The 22,385-nt window shown below is 37.7% G+C and overlaps 1 protein-coding gene across 2 annotated transcripts in view; it reads right to left on the bottom strand.

Moving 5' to 3' along the window:
- Nucleotides 1-17,110, bottom strand: part of LOC137286245 (uncharacterized) — a 32,430-nt gene extending 15,320 nt beyond the window's left edge. Inside the window, exon 1 of one of the 2 annotated variants that reach the window (XM_067817978.1) lies at nt 13,235-17,110. In XM_067817978.1, coding sequence (XP_067674079.1) covers nt 13,235-17,066 — 3,832 coding nt within the window. In that variant the 5' untranslated portion in view covers nt 17,067-17,110. The remainder of the gene's footprint in view (nt 1-13,234) is intronic. The other variant, XM_067817979.1, reaches the window with a different exon arrangement.
- Nucleotides 17,111-22,385: the final 5,275 nt, after the last annotated feature.

The raw sequence follows: 22,385 nt of genomic DNA, 5'->3' as shown, positions 1-22,385 counted from the left end.
ATATACTTAGAACACAAAATGTTATGTAAGTCAGGTGCAGATACAGATTTTTGAGAAAGAGGGTGGGGGTTGGGTACACACTTTTGAGAAAGGGGTGTGCACACTTCATTTTCACCCTTTTTCATTATAGTTTCAATGATCATTTAATAAACTTTCAAGACAAAGAGGGGTTGATAAGTGTGTGCACAACCCCTCTGGATCCACCTATGCAAATTCACCATTTCTGAATGTGTCGGCTACCAAGGAAAAGAAAAACTTCATCAAATTTTCTCCTTTTAAACAGTCTATTGCAAAATTGATTGAATATTATTCATGAGCTTGCATGAATTGAAAAAACTCTCAGAATCCCTACTTTTGGATTTCAAAAAAGCTTTAATCTTTTAATTTATATAAATGCCTGAATAACAGCACGTAATTTGAAATGAAAAGAAAAACTCATGCACGTTTCTAAAAGGCCATACTTTCCATTTGTCTGTAATGTGTCTATGGCTGAGACACTTATAGTTCTTGGTAATCCCTACTTAGGCATGAAGCTACACAATTACTGGTTGCTGAGATATTCTTTCACAGTTTTAAAAACACCGCTTACACAAGAACAATGAATATTTCAACACAACAAAACAATACCTAACAGTATTTTATCAACACATATACCGTTTTCCTCACACCACTGCAATGTGGAGTAGATACAGCATGATTGTTTTTACCATCAAAACCAAGCCTCTACAGGACATAATGCCTAGGTGAAATGAAGCAATATCTCCCAGGAGATATCACTACAAAGAAATTGCATCACAATAGTATCACAATCAAATTACATCACACCTCCGTCACTTTAACTGGTCAACTGTATAGTTCTTTCACTTGAGACAAGAAAGATTTGGGATGACAAATACAATTCGATTCTTCTACATTGTATTGATATATTTGATAATAAAATACACATGGTAGAGATTCTGCGTATATCAAATTCTGTCTGGGTAAAGGGTACAAAATTAGGCAAGATATAATACTTACCCAGCAATATACATTTTTTTCTTTTTGTTCTTAGGTACCATTATGAAATGTCCCAATATAACGCAATGGTGTCAGGATTGATTTGTGTACATTATTACTCAAAATAAAAGTTGTAACAAATTTATTTTTAAAATGTTTGTATGTGTAGTTTAGTTTGTTAAATTCATTCTCTCTGAGTTTAAGTAGAATATTATTGTACTTAAAAAGAGAAACTTGTCTTTGTCCCATTATAATTTGAAGAAAATGCTACAACTGAACCAGATTAGTTTAGAATATTCTGCCAAAAAACAAACAAAAAAAAACGAAAGGGGAGTGCAGCCAACAAAATGTTAACACTACATTTTTATCTTCACAAATCCGCAAAACTGCAATCAGGACATAATTAACACAGGGAAACCACTTTAGCTCGCCTGTTACAGTTTCAATTCTGGCGACAAATTTGTCAGAACACTTGATGAGATATAAACACGTTATTTGACATGACAATACAAAGTATCCTCGTCAGAATTGTTATGAATTCAGTGGGTTATAGCTTCTCCAGCAGAGTACAGACAAATCTAGTTCACAGTGAGTCCAGACATCCATAATCATCCATAAACTTAATCATAAACTTAAACTAAAATAAACCGATCTTGAAAATTACACATGAGCACTTGATTCCAACAATACAACAAATATTTCTCAAAACAAAAGTCAGCCATGTGATCTGAATTAGGAATATATATCCCATAAATGGTTAATAAAAAATACACAACTGAATTTTCTATACTAATATCCCTCATACTATCCATTAACTGAAATATAAATCCCCTTCAGTGATTTGTGGATGGAATACGACACTGAGAATGTGATGAGTGGCAACAGGAATATATATAAAACAACTGGAGACATGATCAACAGCGTCTACATAATGTCTGTCAACAAATGCTGACTCTGCAGTAATCTGGTCAAACTGACCATAAAAAGTGCCTCTACTTTGAAAATAGCTTTCTGTGAACACATATCATTCCTTTTATGGTAAAGTTCCACGTTTATGAAGATATAGAAGCTGCCAACTACAGCCACAGTGGATTCTGAGAGGCCTGAATGTTGATGATATTAAGAATCTGATCAAGACCATGGTAATTCCTCTCTGCCAGAATAATAAAACCAACATCTTGGAGTTGAGACTGGGCAGGCAATGAGAATGATATGGTGCAGTCTCCCCTCTGGCTGATATCTGTTATTACAACATAGAGACTTAGTCGTCTAGCTTAATGGAATGGCATGAACATTGGTGACTAAACCACAGTTTACTCAGCAGAGTGGGTAATGGTGGTGTTGGTCAGAAATTTGTACTTCCACCTGTTCTGTAATCGTTACTGATTGCATGGAACAGAATGTCACCAACTGACATACTTAGTAGTTTTCTATATGTGATAATAATCATCAGCATATTTGCATATGTGATACAGATGATGTAAGTGTATGTGATAACACCACATCTGCCTATGTTATACATACTTTATATATATATATACGATACAAACAATATCAGCATATGTGATATGTATCATACCTGTCAAAGATATCTTTTCAGCATATTTCATATGCACCATATCAGAATGTGATACACACCATCTTAACATACGTGATAAAAACTATATCAGCATTAGTGATATGTATCATACTAATTTAAGTGTTTAATATCACATCAGCACATATGGTATGCGCCATATCAGAAAATGCATCACAGACCAAATTACTTCACTTCACTTCATACCAATGAGCACTGCTATGGTGCAGACAAACCAAGAAACATACTGAAGGTGAAACTGGGATTCAAACCCATAAGGACACATCTCTAATAATCAAAAGGGACACAACTCTGTCATAGACATGGGCCACTCTTGTCCAAACAGAATTGCCCCTTCTTGCATCTGAAAGGTACTGTGGACCATGCATAATTATTCAACGCAAGCCACTAGGACCACATGGTAATAGAAGGACTGTCTGTATCATTGCAGACAAACATAACCATACAGCTACCATGGAAAATATATCAATTAAAGATAAGGTCACATTTAGTTACAACGTACATGTAATAAGTTGGTATAATACTTCAGCACAAGAGTCATCTGCTTTGCCAATATGTCAACTTCAATTTAATCTTTTAATAAATTTGAATCTATCCTAACAAGTACACTTACACATTCTTCATATTGGTATAGTTGTGTTTAACTAAGGGTATATACAACAGTTAATGTCACGGTATTGTGAATACCAGAGATAGATACTGTGTGGCATTGCGGACATAAAGGAAACACTTTGATCAATCTTTGACACAGAAAACGTATTCAGTGGAACTAATTTGGGAACAAATCATTCTCACCCATCTGAATGCATCAAATATTTAATCCAAGTACGAAAACTACAAAAAGAATATTGCTCAGGATTATAGATTTTCTGTATCATCTTCAAGAATTTCACTTATTAGTTTAGATGTCTGGCCTGATCAAAGTCAAGGTCACTACTGCTTTTCATGGCTGGATTTGATTGAATCTGTCCAGTATATAACGGTCATTCTGAATACTTACCAGGCAGCCATGATTACAGTTTGTAATGGCTGATGAGATCCAACAGAGCAGACAGCAGTTTCATCATCCTAATCACCACTTCAACAAACTCAATTTTGGAGGCAAACTGACCAGAGCGTAGTAATCATCTGTGAAATATATCTGATACAAAGACCAGTTATCACAAACTCCTGGCATTACTGAGATAACCTGTTTGAAGATGTGTAAGATCTGTCAATAAGCCAGGATGGTTACAAGTGGAGAGTTGTTTTTGATGTGATCAGACTGCTGTCTAACAAACTAAATGCACTTTCATTACCATGAAACTGCATGTCTAGACTAAATTCCATCAGAGATCATATAATGAATAATTATATGGTTTCTGATTTTGTACAGAAATTAACACACAGTCTATGATAACATGAGAGACAACAACACACATTTATCTTAGATTCAAAACTAAGAGCCTAAATAAAGCAAATTGGGTTTCGTCTCTTTTCGTTCAATAATGGATTGTTTTAAGTATCTTCACCTTGCGCTCAGTGCAATATTGTAACATGATACCAACCACCACTGTTGGATTTGTTGCCAGTGAAACACGGTCACCTTGACCACGCCATCACACTGGTTGTACCTGTAGGTATATTCAGATTCTTTTTATTCCAATTTGAGAATCCTTACAGATTTGTTCCAGACTATAGTCTGAATATTGTTAGTTGCAGTAGCATCATGAGGTTATATGTGGTTTTAAGAGTTCTGCAATAGGTTTTATAGCACAAGCGAGAGCCGAGTGGTATAAAACCTAATGATTGCCACATTAACCCACATACACCTGACTGATACTGCTACAACAAATTTATCTTGGAACGTATTTGAATCTGCTGTTGAAAAAGAATTACAGGAATGCAAAAACTGATAGAAAATGAATGTTCAACTGAGCTGGGGTTAAATTGTGACTTTTATTAAGCTAATGAATTTTGCTTCTTTTCAGGGTATCTGTGATATATTCTCCTTCTGAGAAATATGTTTGCTGTCAGGTAGGACAAATAGTATTTTATAAGAATCATGTGATCCTGTTTGACATGAATATTTTAACTTGAGCATGATAATGCCCTCTATTATACACTAACATATGTTTGCTAATATTTTCCTTGTGTGAAATATTTTACACATACCAGTTACTTAAATACACATGTTAGGCTGCAAAAAAAAATTAAAAGTTTATCGGGCACATTTTTCTCAAAAGTGACAAGGGTGGTAGGACTTTTTAAAAAAAAGTTTATAGAAAAATGTGATGAGGGAGGAACACATTTGTTTTTCTCTCAGAAATACAGTTTGGAAAGTTTAGCATGTGTTATTGAGTTCAGTCACACTCATTCTTACAGCCACAGATTCTTATAAAGGACAAATGGATGATCGAGGCGCGGCGAAGTCAAAATTATTTTTTTAAGACGAGACCAATTCTATTTCTTGTTTTATGGGTTTTTGTCCTCTGAAAACCTTAAGTCAGGCAGGAAAGAAAATAAAAATAAAATTTCCAGTCAAAGAAATATTCCTTTTAAATACTCAAAGTGTGTTACTTTTAGCAATTTATGAAGTGAATAAAGGTAAAAAAAAACAACCTAAAGAGTATTTTCTTGGGAGTTCACTTTTTTAATCAATAAAAACATTAGGATTATATTTTTTGAGCAGGGACATTAATCTTTATTTTTTTTCTTCTTCTTGAAAAAAGTATGGCAGGTGAATCAGTAAAACAAGAAACAAAATTGGTCTGGCCTAAATGGCATTGATGAATTGTTATGCGCACAAATAAAAGTGATGTGCCAATGCCCGAGAAACATTTTCCTTTTTTCATTTATTAGCCTTAACTTATTGGTTGCAGTAAGAAGTGTATGTTATGGTGCATGCCCAGATACAACATGGGAGAATCATGCAAACAGTGGCGTTACAACTACTCACTGTCTCAACACAATCTTGATGAGTTTCACACAAGTTGAAAGAGACAGTTTGTTCCCCTACTACAAGATATTGTGATGGTGGTTCACAATGGTGGGCATCGCGCATAGTAAGGTACATTTGCTTGAAAACAGATAATACCACAAACAAGTGGTAAGCGCATGGATTGATCTGTCAAGGGTCTTCAGACTATCAGGGTGCCATTGTCCAAAGCAATCTTAGCATGAAGGTGACCTTCATACCTTAACATGAGTCAGCTCTCCTACCCTTCCAAACTATGGGACCATTTCAACCATATTTACATAATTAAGTACGCTGTTCCAAACAATTTCTAGACCAATCCAAAAGTGACCTTCATAAACATCTACATACTTATAAATCAAATATTTATACTGACACAGCAAGAAGGGTACAAAATCGCCAAATGATTTCTATTGAAAATGTTTTACTTTTTACCTGGGTATATTTTGGATTTTAAACAAATGTCCTGTCCTGTGGTTGGCAGTTTGGGAAAAATTGTGTTATTCTTACAAAATTATATATTTATAATACATGTATTCATATTTTCTCACATATGGATGTATTTTGAGACAGCATTTAACGCTACTAATTAATGCAAAGTAAGGATACCTTCTTTTCTTTTTTTGGTTCTATTGGTAGTGAATTAAAGGTTAAAACAGAACCGTAAAGTTTAGTTGTTAATATTACACGAACTGGATTTTTTATTCTGTAAGTCTAGATATGGGTATTTTTTACAGCCAATAAGACCATCAGAAATGGGAACTCTCAACAAAGAAACGGACATCTTTGAATTTACAGAAAACCATTTGTCAAACATGCCATTGACAAAGGCAGAGGGTGGTTTGCTAACAATGGTGTTTGAAGTTTATAAGGAAGCCATTTGTCAACATTCCAGTAACAAAGCCAGAGTGTTCTAGTATAACCTGTAAATGATTGATGAAACAGACTGAAGAGAATGACTTAAACTACAGACAGTTTCCCTTCAAGAATTTGCCATTTATAATGCCTAAACCTCCACTAAACACTTCACACTAGACCTCAGCAGACACTGTCTTCTTTACATTTTGATGTGGTTGTTTAATGCGAGAGTAATCCAGCTATATGACTGTGGTCTGTAAATAATCAAGTCTGGACCAGCCAATCCAGTGATCAACATTATAAACATAGATCTACACAATTGGGATACGATGACATTTATCAAAACCAAGTCAGAGCGCCTGACCACTCGATCCCATTAGTCACCTCTTGCAACATGCATGCTTTCAGCAACTACCCCTTTTAAAAACGATTAATGGAAGGCTTGTCGCAATTGGTTCATATATTTCAACTGCTCAATCACTGTCAGTCACTGGATTGTTTCGTTCGGATTTGATTATTTATAGACTGACACTATATAGATTTATATGCAGAGTATGGCGTTAAAGGGGCACTGATGCGGAGCAATTTTCGTGGACTGGTGTAAACTTTTGTTATTGTTTTTCTCCCGTGAGTACCCGGATGATATCCCAGAATTCGTGACTGGTTCGTCACCTCTGCTGCGCATTCCGTAGGCGCAACTGATAGTTTATTTATAGACAGATCAACTGAGGTGAAGTCATTTTTACTTCATTACAAATGTATTATGAAAACAAATGAAACACTTTGAAGGTTAATCATCTGCCAGTGGTAGAAATGGTAAAAAACTATTAGGACGGAAAAATAACGAAGCCAATGTACGTCTCTATATTTTGTCTCATAGTTTATTGTCATATTTGTATGATTCTGAAAATTAATAAAAGAACACACGATCTGCTTATACTCATAGTAAATTTCTAACATAACAACAACATTTATACATTGTATAGATTGCCAATGTGGATCCTATTTCACACACATACGCGATCTAGTGTGTGTTTTCTGTCATACAGATTCTGCTGAATGCTACAACAAATAAGTTAAAACAAAATGCAAATAATGAATGTAAAACAGACTAATTTTATAGCAACAATGTCAGGCTACTACCTTGTTCAGGAATGTATCCATCAATATCCGCGTAAAAGAAATCGTATTCCATTCATCTGCAGCTGGTAAATAATCCTGCTCTGTGTCGCGTGTCTTACAACTGCCTCATGTGCGAAAAAGTAACACATCGTTTCACGTCTTTCGTTGGTGAAACCAGATAAACCTCTCATTGGTCTCCCAAGATAGCACACCTGACAACTAATTGTATGATGTCCACTATTCTAAGTAATTTAGTTAACCAATAATGAGCAATCAATCAATCAACGCAAGGGTGGTTAATTCTTTGAAGGGAGGATGTTGTTTTTGCACTCACACTTTACGACAGGGTGTAGTCATCTACAAACACTGCCTTTTGACAAATCCGCTAGAAGATAAAAGTAATTAATCAAGCAGTGTGTTATCGGTTAATCCTTTGATCGATGTTTGTTTTTTTAACTCAGCTGATAAACCCTCTTGCATCACTTACATGCACATATTACATAACATACAATACATTTGCCATTACAGACCTTAATTTATAATGTTGAGTATTTACTCCAGACAGGAGAAATGCCAAATGGGAACCTTTGTTGAGTAACCGAAGTGGTGTTACTACTAATTATACCTATTATAAATTCATTAATTGACCATCCAGGGAATGATGACAAATAACACGTGTAGGTTTACACCATCAAACGCGAGTTACAGCAAGGAAGATGTAATCTCTGTGTCGCATGCAGCCTGAAAACACTTATGGGCCGAAACTGTTTTGAGGATACCAACGGAATTTCGTTACATAAGGAATACACACAGGCATTTGCTGTGTACTTGGGTAAATAGGTGAAATAAGGGGGTTTTTTACGTAAGAAAATTTTCAGATTTCTCTACCAAAGGCAAAGTCATCGTTTTTTTGTTTACGAATTCAAAGAAATCAACTGTGTTTTCATTATCATAAATAATAAACCATTGTAGCTACCATAGCTACCAAAATTTACGTATGAAATTTGCTATCACAGCTGAACCAACACTCAAAACTACTTAAATGTAAAGCTTTGCAATCTTCCGTATTGAAACAAATGGCTTGCTACGTGCCTGTAGACATCATATTTTCATGTAACATGATTAAATATCGAGGTTAAAAACACAGAAATAGGATCAAATTGGATCAGTAACTATACCATCCAAGCATCCGAAAAGAACTACACTGCTGCGATATTTGGTTACGATCAGACAAGGAATACCATGGATATTTTGAAACAAATGGCATATGATGGGCATCCGGCCTCCTGATTGTTTAGGTAAAGAAATTCTGCTAATATGGGCAGGAGCCCAGTTCCTTTGTCCGTCACGGTCGAAGGAGCGGGCGCTGACCAATTTGCAGTTTGGTTTCGTAATTAGACCGTTGGCGAGAAACATTATTCGCTCCGCATCAGTGCCCCTTTAAACAACAAATAAATAAATAAGCAAACAAAGATTGAATATTGCTAACTAATAGAACAACACCTCATCTCCATAAGCTTGGTAAAAAGAATGGAAGATAGAATACCTTAGGAAAGTGCCACAAAATATTGTACAATAAGCTACTTTCTGGATATGACCTAAAAATTGTTTTGGCCCACCTGTGTTAGGTATTCATAACATATTATCATCAACCCTTCATCAAAATGCCTCCATGACTGTTGCTAAGCAACAGTTCAGTCCTGAAAATGACCTAGCTAAACAGCTCTTTACCAGCATCTGCCAGCATTATCAGAACAAGCATCTAGTTGACAAACAGTTCTATATTTCAATCTCTGAAAATTAACTTTTAAATGTTTTATCAATTTTATTTGATATGATTCTTTCTTTCTGGGGCAGACCGAATTTGTTCCATATGGAAACTGGGCAGCTTTCCAAGAGATGAATGATCCTAAGTTCTTCAAATGAAAATCAATCACTTAATTTTTCAAACGATTATGCTTGTGAATTAGAGACGAGGTCCAGGTCTAGCTAACCAGGACACATTGCTGCACAGCCAGCACACAGCTACCGTAAGACCTCCATTAACAACATGATCACTATCAACAATAATTTCCAAGTAACTGTGACAGCACGTTCTTCCAAATAATTCCTTCACTGATCACAAAGGCTTTGCTGGAGTAATTATTTTCGATTAAAAATATCCGAATAATATTGGTTCCCTGTTATAGTGCACAAGAACTATTAAGATTACATTTAGGCCAGGAACTACATTCTCCCGAAATGCCGATTGTTATAACCTGTTCACATGAATGAAGTCATTACAGCAGGTTGTGGAGGTCAAGTTGGTTAGGACCTCAAAGTTGATCATGAGGACCATGTGATGAAAGGCATTGGAAATATCATTACTAACATTCAGGGTATTCTAATAATAACAAAATGAATAGGTCCTCAGAATGCGTGGTGGTGATAGTGGTTACAGTTAGGAAATTCTGCCATGAGTGAGTGAGTGAGTGAGAGTGGTTTCACACAACTTTCAGCAATATTAGCAATTGGCAACCTTTACCAACATTCCATCTATCACATGGTTAAAAGTCTTCATGTAGAGTCTCATGCCATCATCCACCAAGTCTGATGGACTGGGATATAACTTACACACCAACTCTGCTTCCCGCAATCCATCTGGATTTGTAACTTCAACTGATTGGTCAGATAATTACGCTCAATAACGTCCATATTGAGTCTGATCACATTCAACAAGTGTGACATATTATTGTAACTTTTGGTAAACTATGAAATATACCACAAGGGAACAACTGAATGATGTATATCACTTGATGACTGTTAAGTCAATCATTCATTGAAGTCAATCTGTAATATTAAAAGATGAAATACACTTTTCAACTATTTAATTAACAACGAATGTCCCTGATGCCATTCATGTTGAGTTTTTTAAGACATAAACTGTCACTTCCATTTCAGGGATGATGTAGTTGGAGAATGTATTGTAGACATCTAGTTTTCAATCTTTTCAAACAATAACCGCATAGAGTGAACATAAATAAAAAAATATAACTGACCCTTGACCTGGGTGACAAATTTAATCTCGTACAAGAATTTCAGTTTGTGTGACATTTGTATTTGTGTCATTGTCAGAACTTAACACATTCTCATTACTGTCTGAATCACAGGCGACAAACAACTTAAAACAGCATATCATCGTCTCCCGAATCTAATGACTCTTTGCTCAATCCAATCACCTGATCCTATACATAAACTCCATATCTGACTTCATCAAATCCAAGAACACACAAGATAAAGGCATATGGAATTAACCTTGAAACATGTCAGAGTCAGTAATGAAGACATTCTCCTTAAATTCTCCTTAAAGTCTCTTGTCTCCATTTAGAGACACAGAGACTTGGGTTAATGTGATGCATCACCAGGTTGTTGACAGGCCACCTCCTGTTGTCTAAGTGGGATGAGCATGGAAGGATAGAATACAGGCCATGGATACAGAAAGCCTGTTTTTTTCTGGGAAACCACTAATGCCGTTTCTGACATCTCCTACCATTAGGTATAACCTCCTAACACCAATGTATTCCTGGGGGATTGAGGGGCAAGGTAGGCTCTGTGACCTAAATTTATTCTGGTGTTGATAATGGTTGACAGTATCTTGCAAATTTCTTTAGAACATTTACTGCCATTGTAACCTTTTGAATTATCACACGAAATGAACTATTCCTTTGCTGGTAAACATTTAATGATTTTATGGATATCAAGGTATCATACTTGTGAAATGTCATTTACTCTGATATGGAGACAATCAGGTAGACGCTATATCCTAAAATGCTGGTCATATTGATCACATGTTAATGGGTACAGTTACTTGTTAAAACAAATTTCTGTAAGACATTAAGTAGAAGTTGACTTTTTCCTACCTAGTAAACTGAATGCCGACTTACATTACAATACCTATTATCTTAGGCAGGTATGTGTATCCCAGCAAACACACATTCACTCATTCTAATAATACATGGATCTAAAAATGCCATGTAAAGCATCTCAGCATACAAGAAATCTTGTGTACATAACATTATAACTCCCTCAGCTTTAACACCAGTATGCCATGCCTCATGATCACCTCTCACTATAATGAACTGTGGAATAACTCCACAGAAGCCATATCTCACCTTACTCTATAAAAAAACTGTGGAATACCTCAAGAAAGAACATGTCTCACCTCACACTATAATGAACAGTGGAATAACTCCAGAAAGGCCATATCTCACCTCACACTGTAATCAACTGTGGAATAACTACAGATAGGCCATGCCTGACACTATAATCAACAGTGGATTAACTCAAGAAATCCATATCTCACTTTACTTTATATTCAACTGTCGAATACCTCAAGAAAGAACATGTCTCACCTCACACTATAATGAATTGTGGAATGACTCCAGGAAGGCCATGCTTACCTTACTCTATGATTAACTATGGAATACCTCTAGAAAGGCCATACCTCATGATCACCTCATTCTGTACAGAACTGTGGAATAACTCCAGAAAGGCTGTATCTCACCACACTCTAAAAATAAGTCCAGAAAGACCATGCCTCACTCTATAATAAACTGTGGAATACCTCCAGAAAGGCCATGCCTTACCTCACTCTATAATGAACTGTGGAATACCTCCAGAAAGGCCATGCTGTACCTCACACTATAATGAACAGTGGAATAACTCCAGAAAGGCCATGCCTCTCTCTATAATGAACTATGGAATACCTCCTGAAAGGCCATGCCTCATCTCACTATAACATGAACTGTGGAATAACTCCACAAAAGACCATACCTCACCTTACTCTACAATGAACTATGGAATAACTCCAGAAAGGTCATGCCTCATGATCACCTAAGACTATAACAAGCTGTGGCACAACTCCTGTAACACTATTTCTCACACCACACTATTATGAACTGTGAAATAACTCAAGAAAGGCCATGTATCACCAGACTCTATCATGAACTGTGGTATAATAACATACTCAGTCACACCATTGATTCCACTATCTAACACGTGATTCACTCATGCACAGCACCATTATCAAGTGTAACAGTTCAACTGGTTTCTTGTGAATTAATATATAATGCTAATTCGGTATGACAGACATACCTGTGATACAATGTGGCATGAAGTATGAACGTATGAAGCCCGGTGCAGGGAATTATAAAGTGATACACAACACTTACCAGGTTAGTATAACTGTTAGTTCACTGACCATAAGCTTTCTTTGACCATGCACTACCACCTACAAACATTGTGTGTGAACATGAACATGCAAGGTTTTAGTATTTAGTTAAAACTGTGAAGTGTTTTGAATAAGCTGCTAATAGATTCCTTTGTTAGATGCCATTACTGTCTACTCCAGAGGTGTAGCAGCTCTGACCCTAACAATAACTCTTTTGTTATCTATTAACCATCAATGCAATTTTGAGACACAATGGTTTGACACTTGTCCAGTTCTATTCATTTGAATGTTTAATTGTGGTGGAATAATTGAGGAATATATATTGCATGTGATGAGAAAGCAACAAAATATGTTAACAACATAAAGACACAAATTATACATGTTATCTTCAAAACAAAATTATAAATTCTGAAAAGCTAACAACAACATTAACAAAGCCAAAACAAAAACAGCTTCACATAAGGGGTTAATGCATAATGTGTGATAATATTTGTACCTGGTTGACACTCAGGAGGCGAGGATGAAGGTGAGGCAGCAGTTGCTGAGGTCGAGGTCACTGGTTGATCTTGAAGATGAAGGTTGGGTTGGGAGGAAGGGTTTGAAATGGGATGAAGGGTTTCAGAAGGTGGAGAAGAAGCATCAAGGTCATGCCCAGGCACTAAGGGGATGCTGGGGAAAGTGGTATCAGATTCAGGAACACCTGCATTGTCAATGGCATTCACTGTGCTTACTTGCTCAAGACAGTCAGAAATTTCTTTCTCAAATACATTTTCCTGAGCTACTTTGTTTTCTTCCACGGGTTGTTTGGAGTTGATGTCAGCTTCAGGAACTTGAGTTTTGGGAACTTGAGGTTCAAGAACTTCAGTTTTAGGACCATGTGTTTCAGGAACATGTGGTTCAGGAACTTGAGGCTCAGGGACTTGAGTTTTAAGAACATGAGGTTCAGGAATATGAGGTTCAGGAACTTGGGGTACAGGAGCTGAACTGTCATCACCCACATTTTCAACATCATCCTGAGGGAGTTCTTCATCACACAGAGTTTCAGTGCTAGCTGACATTGAAGCATCTTGTGGAAAAGAGTTCTTTGCAGCGAGAACCTCTTTAACTGAATCCACCGACAGGGACATATCAAACCATGCAGAATCCTGATCCTCACTGGCAGTGTCACTGCCATTTCTATCAGTGTTCCTCATGGAAACCTCTTCCTCTGTAACAAGTATGCTGCTTGTGGGCGTCTGCCTGTTGGAATGGTCCACAGAACTCATATCACTCAGGTAGGCAGATATGGTATCAGATGTTATTGATACTTTGTCAATTGTCTCAATGTCACTTTTTTGTTCTGATGGTTCATGTTTTGATTGAATGGGTCTGTCCAATAATCCCTCTGATATAACTGGAAGCTCGAAGGAAGATGGACTAGCAAGAACCTCTTCAATATGTTTTTTCTGCTGTCCCCTCCTTGCTCTTCTGATTGCAGAGGCAGCAGATCCAGAACCAAAACTATCACTGCTACAGTAACTCTCAATGCTTATGTTTGCTTGATATATCTTTTCTATTTCTCTATCAAGTTCCTCATCCTCCACTGTGTCATCTAATCCTTCACTGATCTCAGAGAAGTCATCATCTTCAGGTTCGGTTCTTTCTGTGATGACACTGAGGCAGTCTGATAGCTCATCTACATCTTGCTGTAGGTAGCGCTGTACAGCATCACTAATGTTGACTGGTTGGGAAGCAAAGGGATCACCTTCATCATTGTTCGCTATTAGTCCAACGGTAGACAGATTAGTAACTGTGGCAGCCGATGATGCAGCTGATGATGTCACCGCTGTAGATAGTGATGGTTCAATATGTTTCAGTTCACTGTCATCTTTAGACTTCCTAGTGGCTGAATGGTGTGATGGATGAGAATTACTTACTTGAGGACGTGACATGGATAGAAGCTGAAATAAGTGCTCATCATCTATGGTGTTGTGTAAGTGATTGGGTGAGGATGTGGCATCTGGCATGTGTTCCTCAATCATACGCTGGCACCGAAGAGATGGTTCTGATTTAGTCTCTGTTATTTCTTCATAATCCTTTTCATCTCTTAGACCATTTACTATTCCATCATAAGCTGCTTTAGTGTCCTTCATTTCAGCCTCTTTTAACTCCTCTGCTCCACAAGCTGAAGACTCAGACAACTGAGCCTCTTTTGCTCCTGACCGTTCACTAGGCAATGGAGCTTCCTGTGTCTCTGACAGCTCACCTGACAGTCGAGCCTCCTGTGTTGAGAACAGTTCCACAGACAGCTGAGACTCCTGTGTTGATGACAAATCCCCAGACAGTCGAGCCTCCAGTGTTCCAGCCAGCTCATCAGATAATAGAGCCTCCTGAGATAGCCTTGGTGACACATACAGAGGGAACTCTGCTACTTCCGTTACATCACTGTCCGACCCGCTACAGGAGTGAGGGGAGGTAGCTGAAGCAGAAGCAGCATCTTGGGGTACAATCATGGCAGAATCTAGGTGTGTTCCTTTTATCATCTGATTGGCTGATTCATCATCTATATCCTCACACTGAACACTGGATATACATTTAGGTGTTAATGGTTCATTTTTATGGGTGGGTATATTATCACTATCTGAACCTCTATTCATGGATGGACCCCAGTTTCTGGCTGATGTAAAGTTGTCAGAAGAGAAGGCAGGATATTTACATTGTGCATGAACATCAGAAGGTAGAACAGAGGTAGTGGTGTCACTAGACAAAGATGGTATATGTGGGTCAGAGCTGTCGGACAACTTGTAGGAGTTAGTGAGACAGGAAATATTTTCCTCTGAGTGAGACTGGTTACAAAGTGTGTCATCAGGGTGCTTGTGAGAAAATGTAGAGTTTACAACAGTAAAGATGTCTGTATCAAAGAGGTCAGAGCTATGCTCACTATCAAAACAGGTTACCGAGTTATTGCTGCTATGTGTCAAAGATGGCACGTGAGTACTGAAATCTTTGGTAGTTTGAAAGAGTGCACTATTCTCTATTCCACCAGCTGCAGTTGCAGTAACATCAAGGACCTGATCCTCTGATCCTGGTGCACACTTGCTATGTTGCTGTGCTACAGGAACAGTGGCATCACAACTTGAGTCTGCATTTTGCTGCTGTTGCCCTGAAACAGGTTCACCATCCTGTACAGAGATATCTGAAATATTGCAGCTTTCCAGAGCTCTCTTCTCTGAAGGATTTACAAGATTAGATTTTGTGATAGCTACATGATCACTTAAATCTAGGTTAATCGTGTATTGTGTTTCTGACCCTGGAATAGAAAGATCTACAAGAGGATGACATCCTGAATCTGAATTTTTATTAGTGCTGGAGAAATCAACATGGTGACCTGTCTGAGTCAATTCTGACTGTGGACACTGTGACTGAGTTAGTTCAATCAGAGGTCTTTGTTTCAAAGTGGAATTAACCAAAGGACTATCTTTCTGACTTGGTTCAAACACAGGAACCTCTGCTTGAGTTGTGTCCATACCTGGGGAACAAATCTCCTTGCTGAGGATGTCATCACTCTGATGACCTGACACTGCAATATCTGACCAGTTCTCTATACCAGATTGTCTGGAGTCCATGCCATTATCAGCTTCTCCATCTTCAGGACCAGAATCAGATCCTATGGGCTCCATGCATACCATCACAGCGAGCCTCGGATTAGGTTCCCCAAGCATTAGTTCACTGATTCCTATGTCAACAACCACTGGATCATAATCAGGACTCCCTGAATCACTAGATGCAGTAATGGACTCCCTACTTCTTTCTGAATGACTGACTTCTGAAGACTTGAGCAGAACAAGAGGATCAAATGAACACCTGTTGTGCTCCAGTTCAACAGCAGGTTTGCTGATTTCAGTCTCAGAACCAGTTAAGGGTAGAGACTCTATGGATATTCCACAAATTGGTTCTATCAAGTCAGAACTGTTTTTCACTCTTGAGAGTTCATATTCTTCAGACCTATCACCAGACTTCTGAACAGATTCTACAGACATCCCTGAAACAGGGTCAACCAACTCAGAAACATTCTGCATCTCAGAGTGTTGATGCTGAAGAACAGGAACCGCTGCACCAACTACGTGCTGGGGTTCAGTAAGAGCATATGGAGTTACCTCAAACATGATCTCCGCATGGCTGGGTGTTGAAGCTTCAATGGCAACATTAACAAAAGAGTTAGCCTCATTCACTACTGGACTGGCATGGAACCCGGTGACAGTAGGAACCATGGCTTCCTCCCTTGTCTTCTGGTCTACAACAGTGCCATCACTCGTGTGCATCATGTTTTGTTTCTGGTGAACCGACATAGCAGCAATAGTGCCAATGGAACAGGAATCCAAAGAAATGTTAATTTGGTCATCTGGGTACTCTTCTGATTTAAGAACCTCAAACATATTTTGACCATTACTGTCAACAGTTACATCTGAATCAATGCTCTGTCTATCAAGAAGCTTATTGCTCTGACCTATTTGAACAAGAGGATCAGCAGAATGAACTGACAACAAATCATCATGCATCAAGTGCTGTGAATGAGTTGCCTCCCTTGTGTTAGATTCAACATTTGAAATATTAGACTTTGTATTTATAGCATGTCCAGAATTATCGTGCTCTGAAAGAGACGAGGCAAGTGCAGGAGTAATCTCTCTTGAATCAGTGTCATTGGTAAAGTGAGGTGGGCTTTCGTGCATGAAATGGTGAGTTATTGAGTGAGTATTTGAAGGCAGATTATGTGATGGTTTGTGAAATTCCTCCACAGCATCAGCTGTGGATTGGGGCCCTCCAGCCCTTGTGTCTGACCTCCACTCTACAGCAGTATACACAGAAGTCCCTTCACCAAACTCATCTGACAAATAAACAAACAGCAACTCAATGACAAGGACAATTTGAATAAATCAAGATGCAGTAAAAGACAAACCAGGAAAATAAAGACTAACTTCAACAAAGGAATATCACAGAAAGCAGTACCAGTCAAAATTACGCATGTACATATTTTATGTTATTTAACAACTCTAAACATATTTCCAAAGAGACAAATGCCGACAAGGCTTAAAGCACTCACATAAACTATTATTACTTCTTACTGCTACAAAGATGCTTTGCAAACTATCATAAAACAAACAAGCTCAAACTTAAAAAAAATATGTTTCAAACATACAATGCAAGCACAGCAGATATGGCATAACCCGATATCAGAAAGATCAAAACAAAACATGTGCTTTAAAACTGTGCCTGTGAAACTTGCAAACTGTAATAAACAGATCGGATGGCATCAATGCCTACTCATCACCACTCAACACAACAGCTTGTCATGAAAGCACGGATACCATAAAGGTCAGTCATCGGTTTAGGATTGTGTTGTCTGCCAGTATTGACATGACATTCTCATATTCCCTCATTCCCTATTGGATGCAACAGATACTTGTGAACTAAAACAGGAAGTCAGTTTATGAAGAAAATCTTTCTGAAAGAAAAACACTAAAAACAACCTGACTAAGCTTTCAAATCTGAAACCATGGATAAAATTTGAAAATTCAACCCAGTGGCAGCAGCTAATCAGACAATTGTCCACCATATACTTGTAAATCTAATAATCCATATAATCCATGCACTACCATGGCACATTTAAACAACATGCTGCAGAGACTACAAGCAGGGTTTGTTATGGTCAATAGTATCTTGGTAGAAAAGCCAAAACAAATACAGAATGTAATCAGGTTAATAATGATCAATTTTCATAATATATGTAAACAGGTACTTTCACAAACATGAACCATATGACATGCATGAAATACACTTTATTGAATCATGCAAAGAGTGAAAAAATAACTTTGGACATGAATATTCTTGGAACAATATGAAAAAACAATCAATGGACTATTTCCTCATTCTTTTCAACATGATATTTCTCATGCACAGTCTGCAATGAATAGTTTATAGATTTTATTCCCATTTCAGCCTTGGTTTGTTGCCTCATGCAAAGCATGACAGAGATTAGCTTATCCGTATGTAGTGCCTGGTATGTGAATATACAGGAATCACTTCATCCTAGAAATATTTCTGTTCTAAAATTGATTTTAAAAGACTAAAATTTCCCAGAACAATTATTTTCTTGACTAGTTGTTTTGTAACTCTTTTCCAGAAGAATTGCAACTGAGTTCGAAGTATTGAAATTCTTCACTCATTTTGAAGTAAAAGCACCTCCTAGAATTATTTATTGCCCAAACCAAACAAATTGATATTAAATGACCTAAAATGCTACAAAGAATATTTTGAAAAGTCATTTTTTATTTTTATTGAAGCATATAAGATGCTGATTTCTTAACAGGAGTTAATAACCATTTTTTTAGAAAAAAATTAAAAAGTGTTTTTATTACATGTATTAACAAAGCACTGAAGCCCCATGGATACAATGATGCAACATACCAGGGACAAACAACTCTATCTCTGAAGACAAAGCAGGAAGTCATAAGAGTAAACAATCATGCGGCTGGGTTGTCATGCAGAGAGCATACTCTGTACTCACGTCTACCAGGTGACGATGTTCCACTCGTTGTCCGGCTTTGCTGAGGCCGAAGACGGTTGACACCATTCGAAGGGGTATCCTCTGGTTTGTGTCTTGGGCTGTCATGGCCTGACTCCTCCTGATCAAAACTCTCCCGCTCTAGTGCACGTTTACTTGCCATGTCCAGTAGCCTCATTTTGGTGGCTGGGGAAGCTGTGCGTGCAGAGGACATGCTGGATGTGTCAGACTTCTCAGAAGATGTTCTCCGGACAATCATGGGTTTGTGTTCCAAAGAATGAGACGTGTTATGAACTGGAGACACAGGACTATTGGAAGAAGATGGTTGACTCACCATCAGCTGGTCTTGGGGGCCTGACAAGCGTTTAGACAAAATCACAGCCTCAGTCGGGGTCATCTGGGGTTTCTCTGGGGACATGGAGTTCCTGGAATGTTCTGTTGAAGCTGCTTCAGCTGCTTCAGATGTTTCTTTGTTGTTGGTTTCTCCATTAGGCACTTTTATCTCTGGAGACTCTTTTTGGTCTCTGTGCAAGTCAGAGGCACTCTCGGTCTCAGACAGGTTTCGAGCCAAGATGGCTGCAGAAGTAGATGACATTTGATCAGAGGAATGAGTCTTGGAATTGCCAACATCCATAGGTGTTTCTTCATCAGAAGACGATCCTGAATCTGAGTCTGAGACATTGCGTCGTCGACACGACACATGTTTTATGTCATGTTCATTATCAGGTACATCTTTACTAGATCTAAAGGTATCAAACAAATTGGACAATCTTTTCTTGTCTGCATTTTGAGGATATCCAACGCGGTCAAGGTCTTCTCGACTGGCAGAGTTTTGTCGTGTGACTCCTCGTTTAGTTTCTGGGTCACCGTCACCACCGTCGCCATCACGAGCCTTGGAAACAGTGCCTGGAACAACGTGTGTTTTAACTATGAAACAAACTCAAAAACTGTCTTGTGTACAAGAACACATTTGAAAAAATGTACATCAGATATGATGTTGCAGAGTATACAACATCTTGTATCGATATACAGCAGTGAGTGAGTGTGTTCAGTTTACCACCACTTTAATAAAAAATCCAGTTATGTCAACCTAAATAGATACCCAATGTGAAAGGACATTGAAATACTAAATTAATGGGTTCTGGTATCACACTCATTAAAAAAATGTTACCATTTTACAGATATCATAAACAAATAACAGGCTATTTTAAAAATTTAATAATAACATGCTAAGAAGTGACTAATCAGATATGATTTTATTATACATGTGATCAAAACCGCACCATAAAATGTAAACCAGGTATGATATAATAAAAACTCTCAATGATATAAAAATGGTACGAATAAAGGTGGAAGATTCAGAAAAATAGTGATAAATGTAGAAAAACTCCAACAACCAATGTGATGTAATCCCAAGTTAACAGCATACTCTCACTGAAAGCAGGTAAGTCTCAGTAATTCTAGGGGCAGCTGTTTGTACACCTTTTGATCCCTGGTTAAATCTGACAGGAAACTAAATACACTTTGTGGCACCATTTGAGGATATTTCATCTCAACATTTCAGGAAAATTATGGTATTTGATGAAATTTTGTTGAAATATTTCATGCAAGCAATAACCTGGGTACTGCTGTGCATTACGAGCTGTATCTACCATCAAACCAGGTCATCTAAAGTGATACATCCTGATCAAACAAAACATCTTCTTCTCAAACATGTCCTCAAGGTTCATCTGGCCATGGAAAGGAAATCTAACATGGCAGGCCATATTAAATATTGATGTGGAAAGCTAAAACAATTCATCTGATCTGAAATCCTGATATGCAGTTGTCCATTGCTTTACATCAATGGATGGATATATAGATAGATACATGATGGAAAACTTGAGAGTAACTTGTAAATGAAATTTAAAAAAAAAATAATAATAATTTTTTAGTCTCAGTTTGTGTTAATATTGTCTTATGTTTGAAAAGGCAAAGATATATCTATTTGAATTTTTCTATTCAAACGTTTCAGTCTTGGCAGAAGTTGGTCATCATAAGCATCATAAAAATTGCATCACTTCATAGTTTCCATATTTACTAAGAGAAGAATATTTGCTGTGGGCAAAATCCACAACATAGCTCATGATCTGTCTAGACACTTCCACACAAGGTCGCACATGGGTCATGGTCCACGTCCCATGGCCTTCATCGCATGGCCTTTGCAGCCGACTACAATGGCAACGGAAAGAACAGCCAGATAAGCATCAAGAGTCTCCACATATGGAAATAACAGTGATACTTCCAGAAGGACATTTTTCACATCAGACTAAACATTGGTGATTGGTCCCTAGCTTCTACTACACCCGCAACTGTTTAGTGTCATGTCAGGCAGGTCATTTTACCCCAGAGATTTGGTTGTGTGTTCTGTGTGAAGTACCGCCTCATTACACAGGGACTGGGATTGAGGCAGGAACTGTTGGCTTTGGTTACATAACTGTCTAAACACTGCAATTATACTCTGTACAAGACTGTTTCAAGTCTGAACATTATAAAAGCCAGAGGGCTTAAAACTTTCTAAATCCCAATCACAGAAGTATTTCACATAATATTGCAAGTAGGATTTCAAAAGAATTTAATCTACCAGATTCTACAGCTTCTGTAAACGATTAAAAGACATTGTTGTAAAACAATTCAGGCTCCAGACTCCATAGCTGAACTAAAACATTTTCTGATGAAGTTATACAAGACATGATAATAAGATGGATGACATTTCAAGGAGTTCAGGTTCCTGAAAAACACTTACCATATGACACAGCAGTGAGGGGAACTTGAACACAATCATCAAAACATACCTTTGGGAACAAATTAAGCTGTTTAGGACAGGGGACCTTCGTGGCACACTACAGTGTCAATCAGAGTCACTACCTACAGGACTTGTACAAGTAAATTACTGAACTAGCACTGATTCTTCATTCAGACATTTGTCTCTCATAACTTCTCTGAACGGCATTGTAGAACTTGTTTAGATGAAAGATCACTTGCAGCTATGTATAATTCTCCATGTTACAATTCTATGCATCACTTGCTTGATAACGGTGTCAGTACCTGCACTGAAACGTCGCAC

The sequence above is a fragment of the Haliotis asinina genome, chromosome 6 (genome assembly GCF_037392515.1).
Source record: "Haliotis asinina isolate JCU_RB_2024 chromosome 6, JCU_Hal_asi_v2, whole genome shotgun sequence".
Lineage (NCBI taxonomy): Eukaryota > Metazoa > Mollusca > Gastropoda > Lepetellida > Haliotidae > Haliotis > Haliotis asinina.
This window is presented reverse-complemented; position numbering and strand designations above follow the sequence as displayed.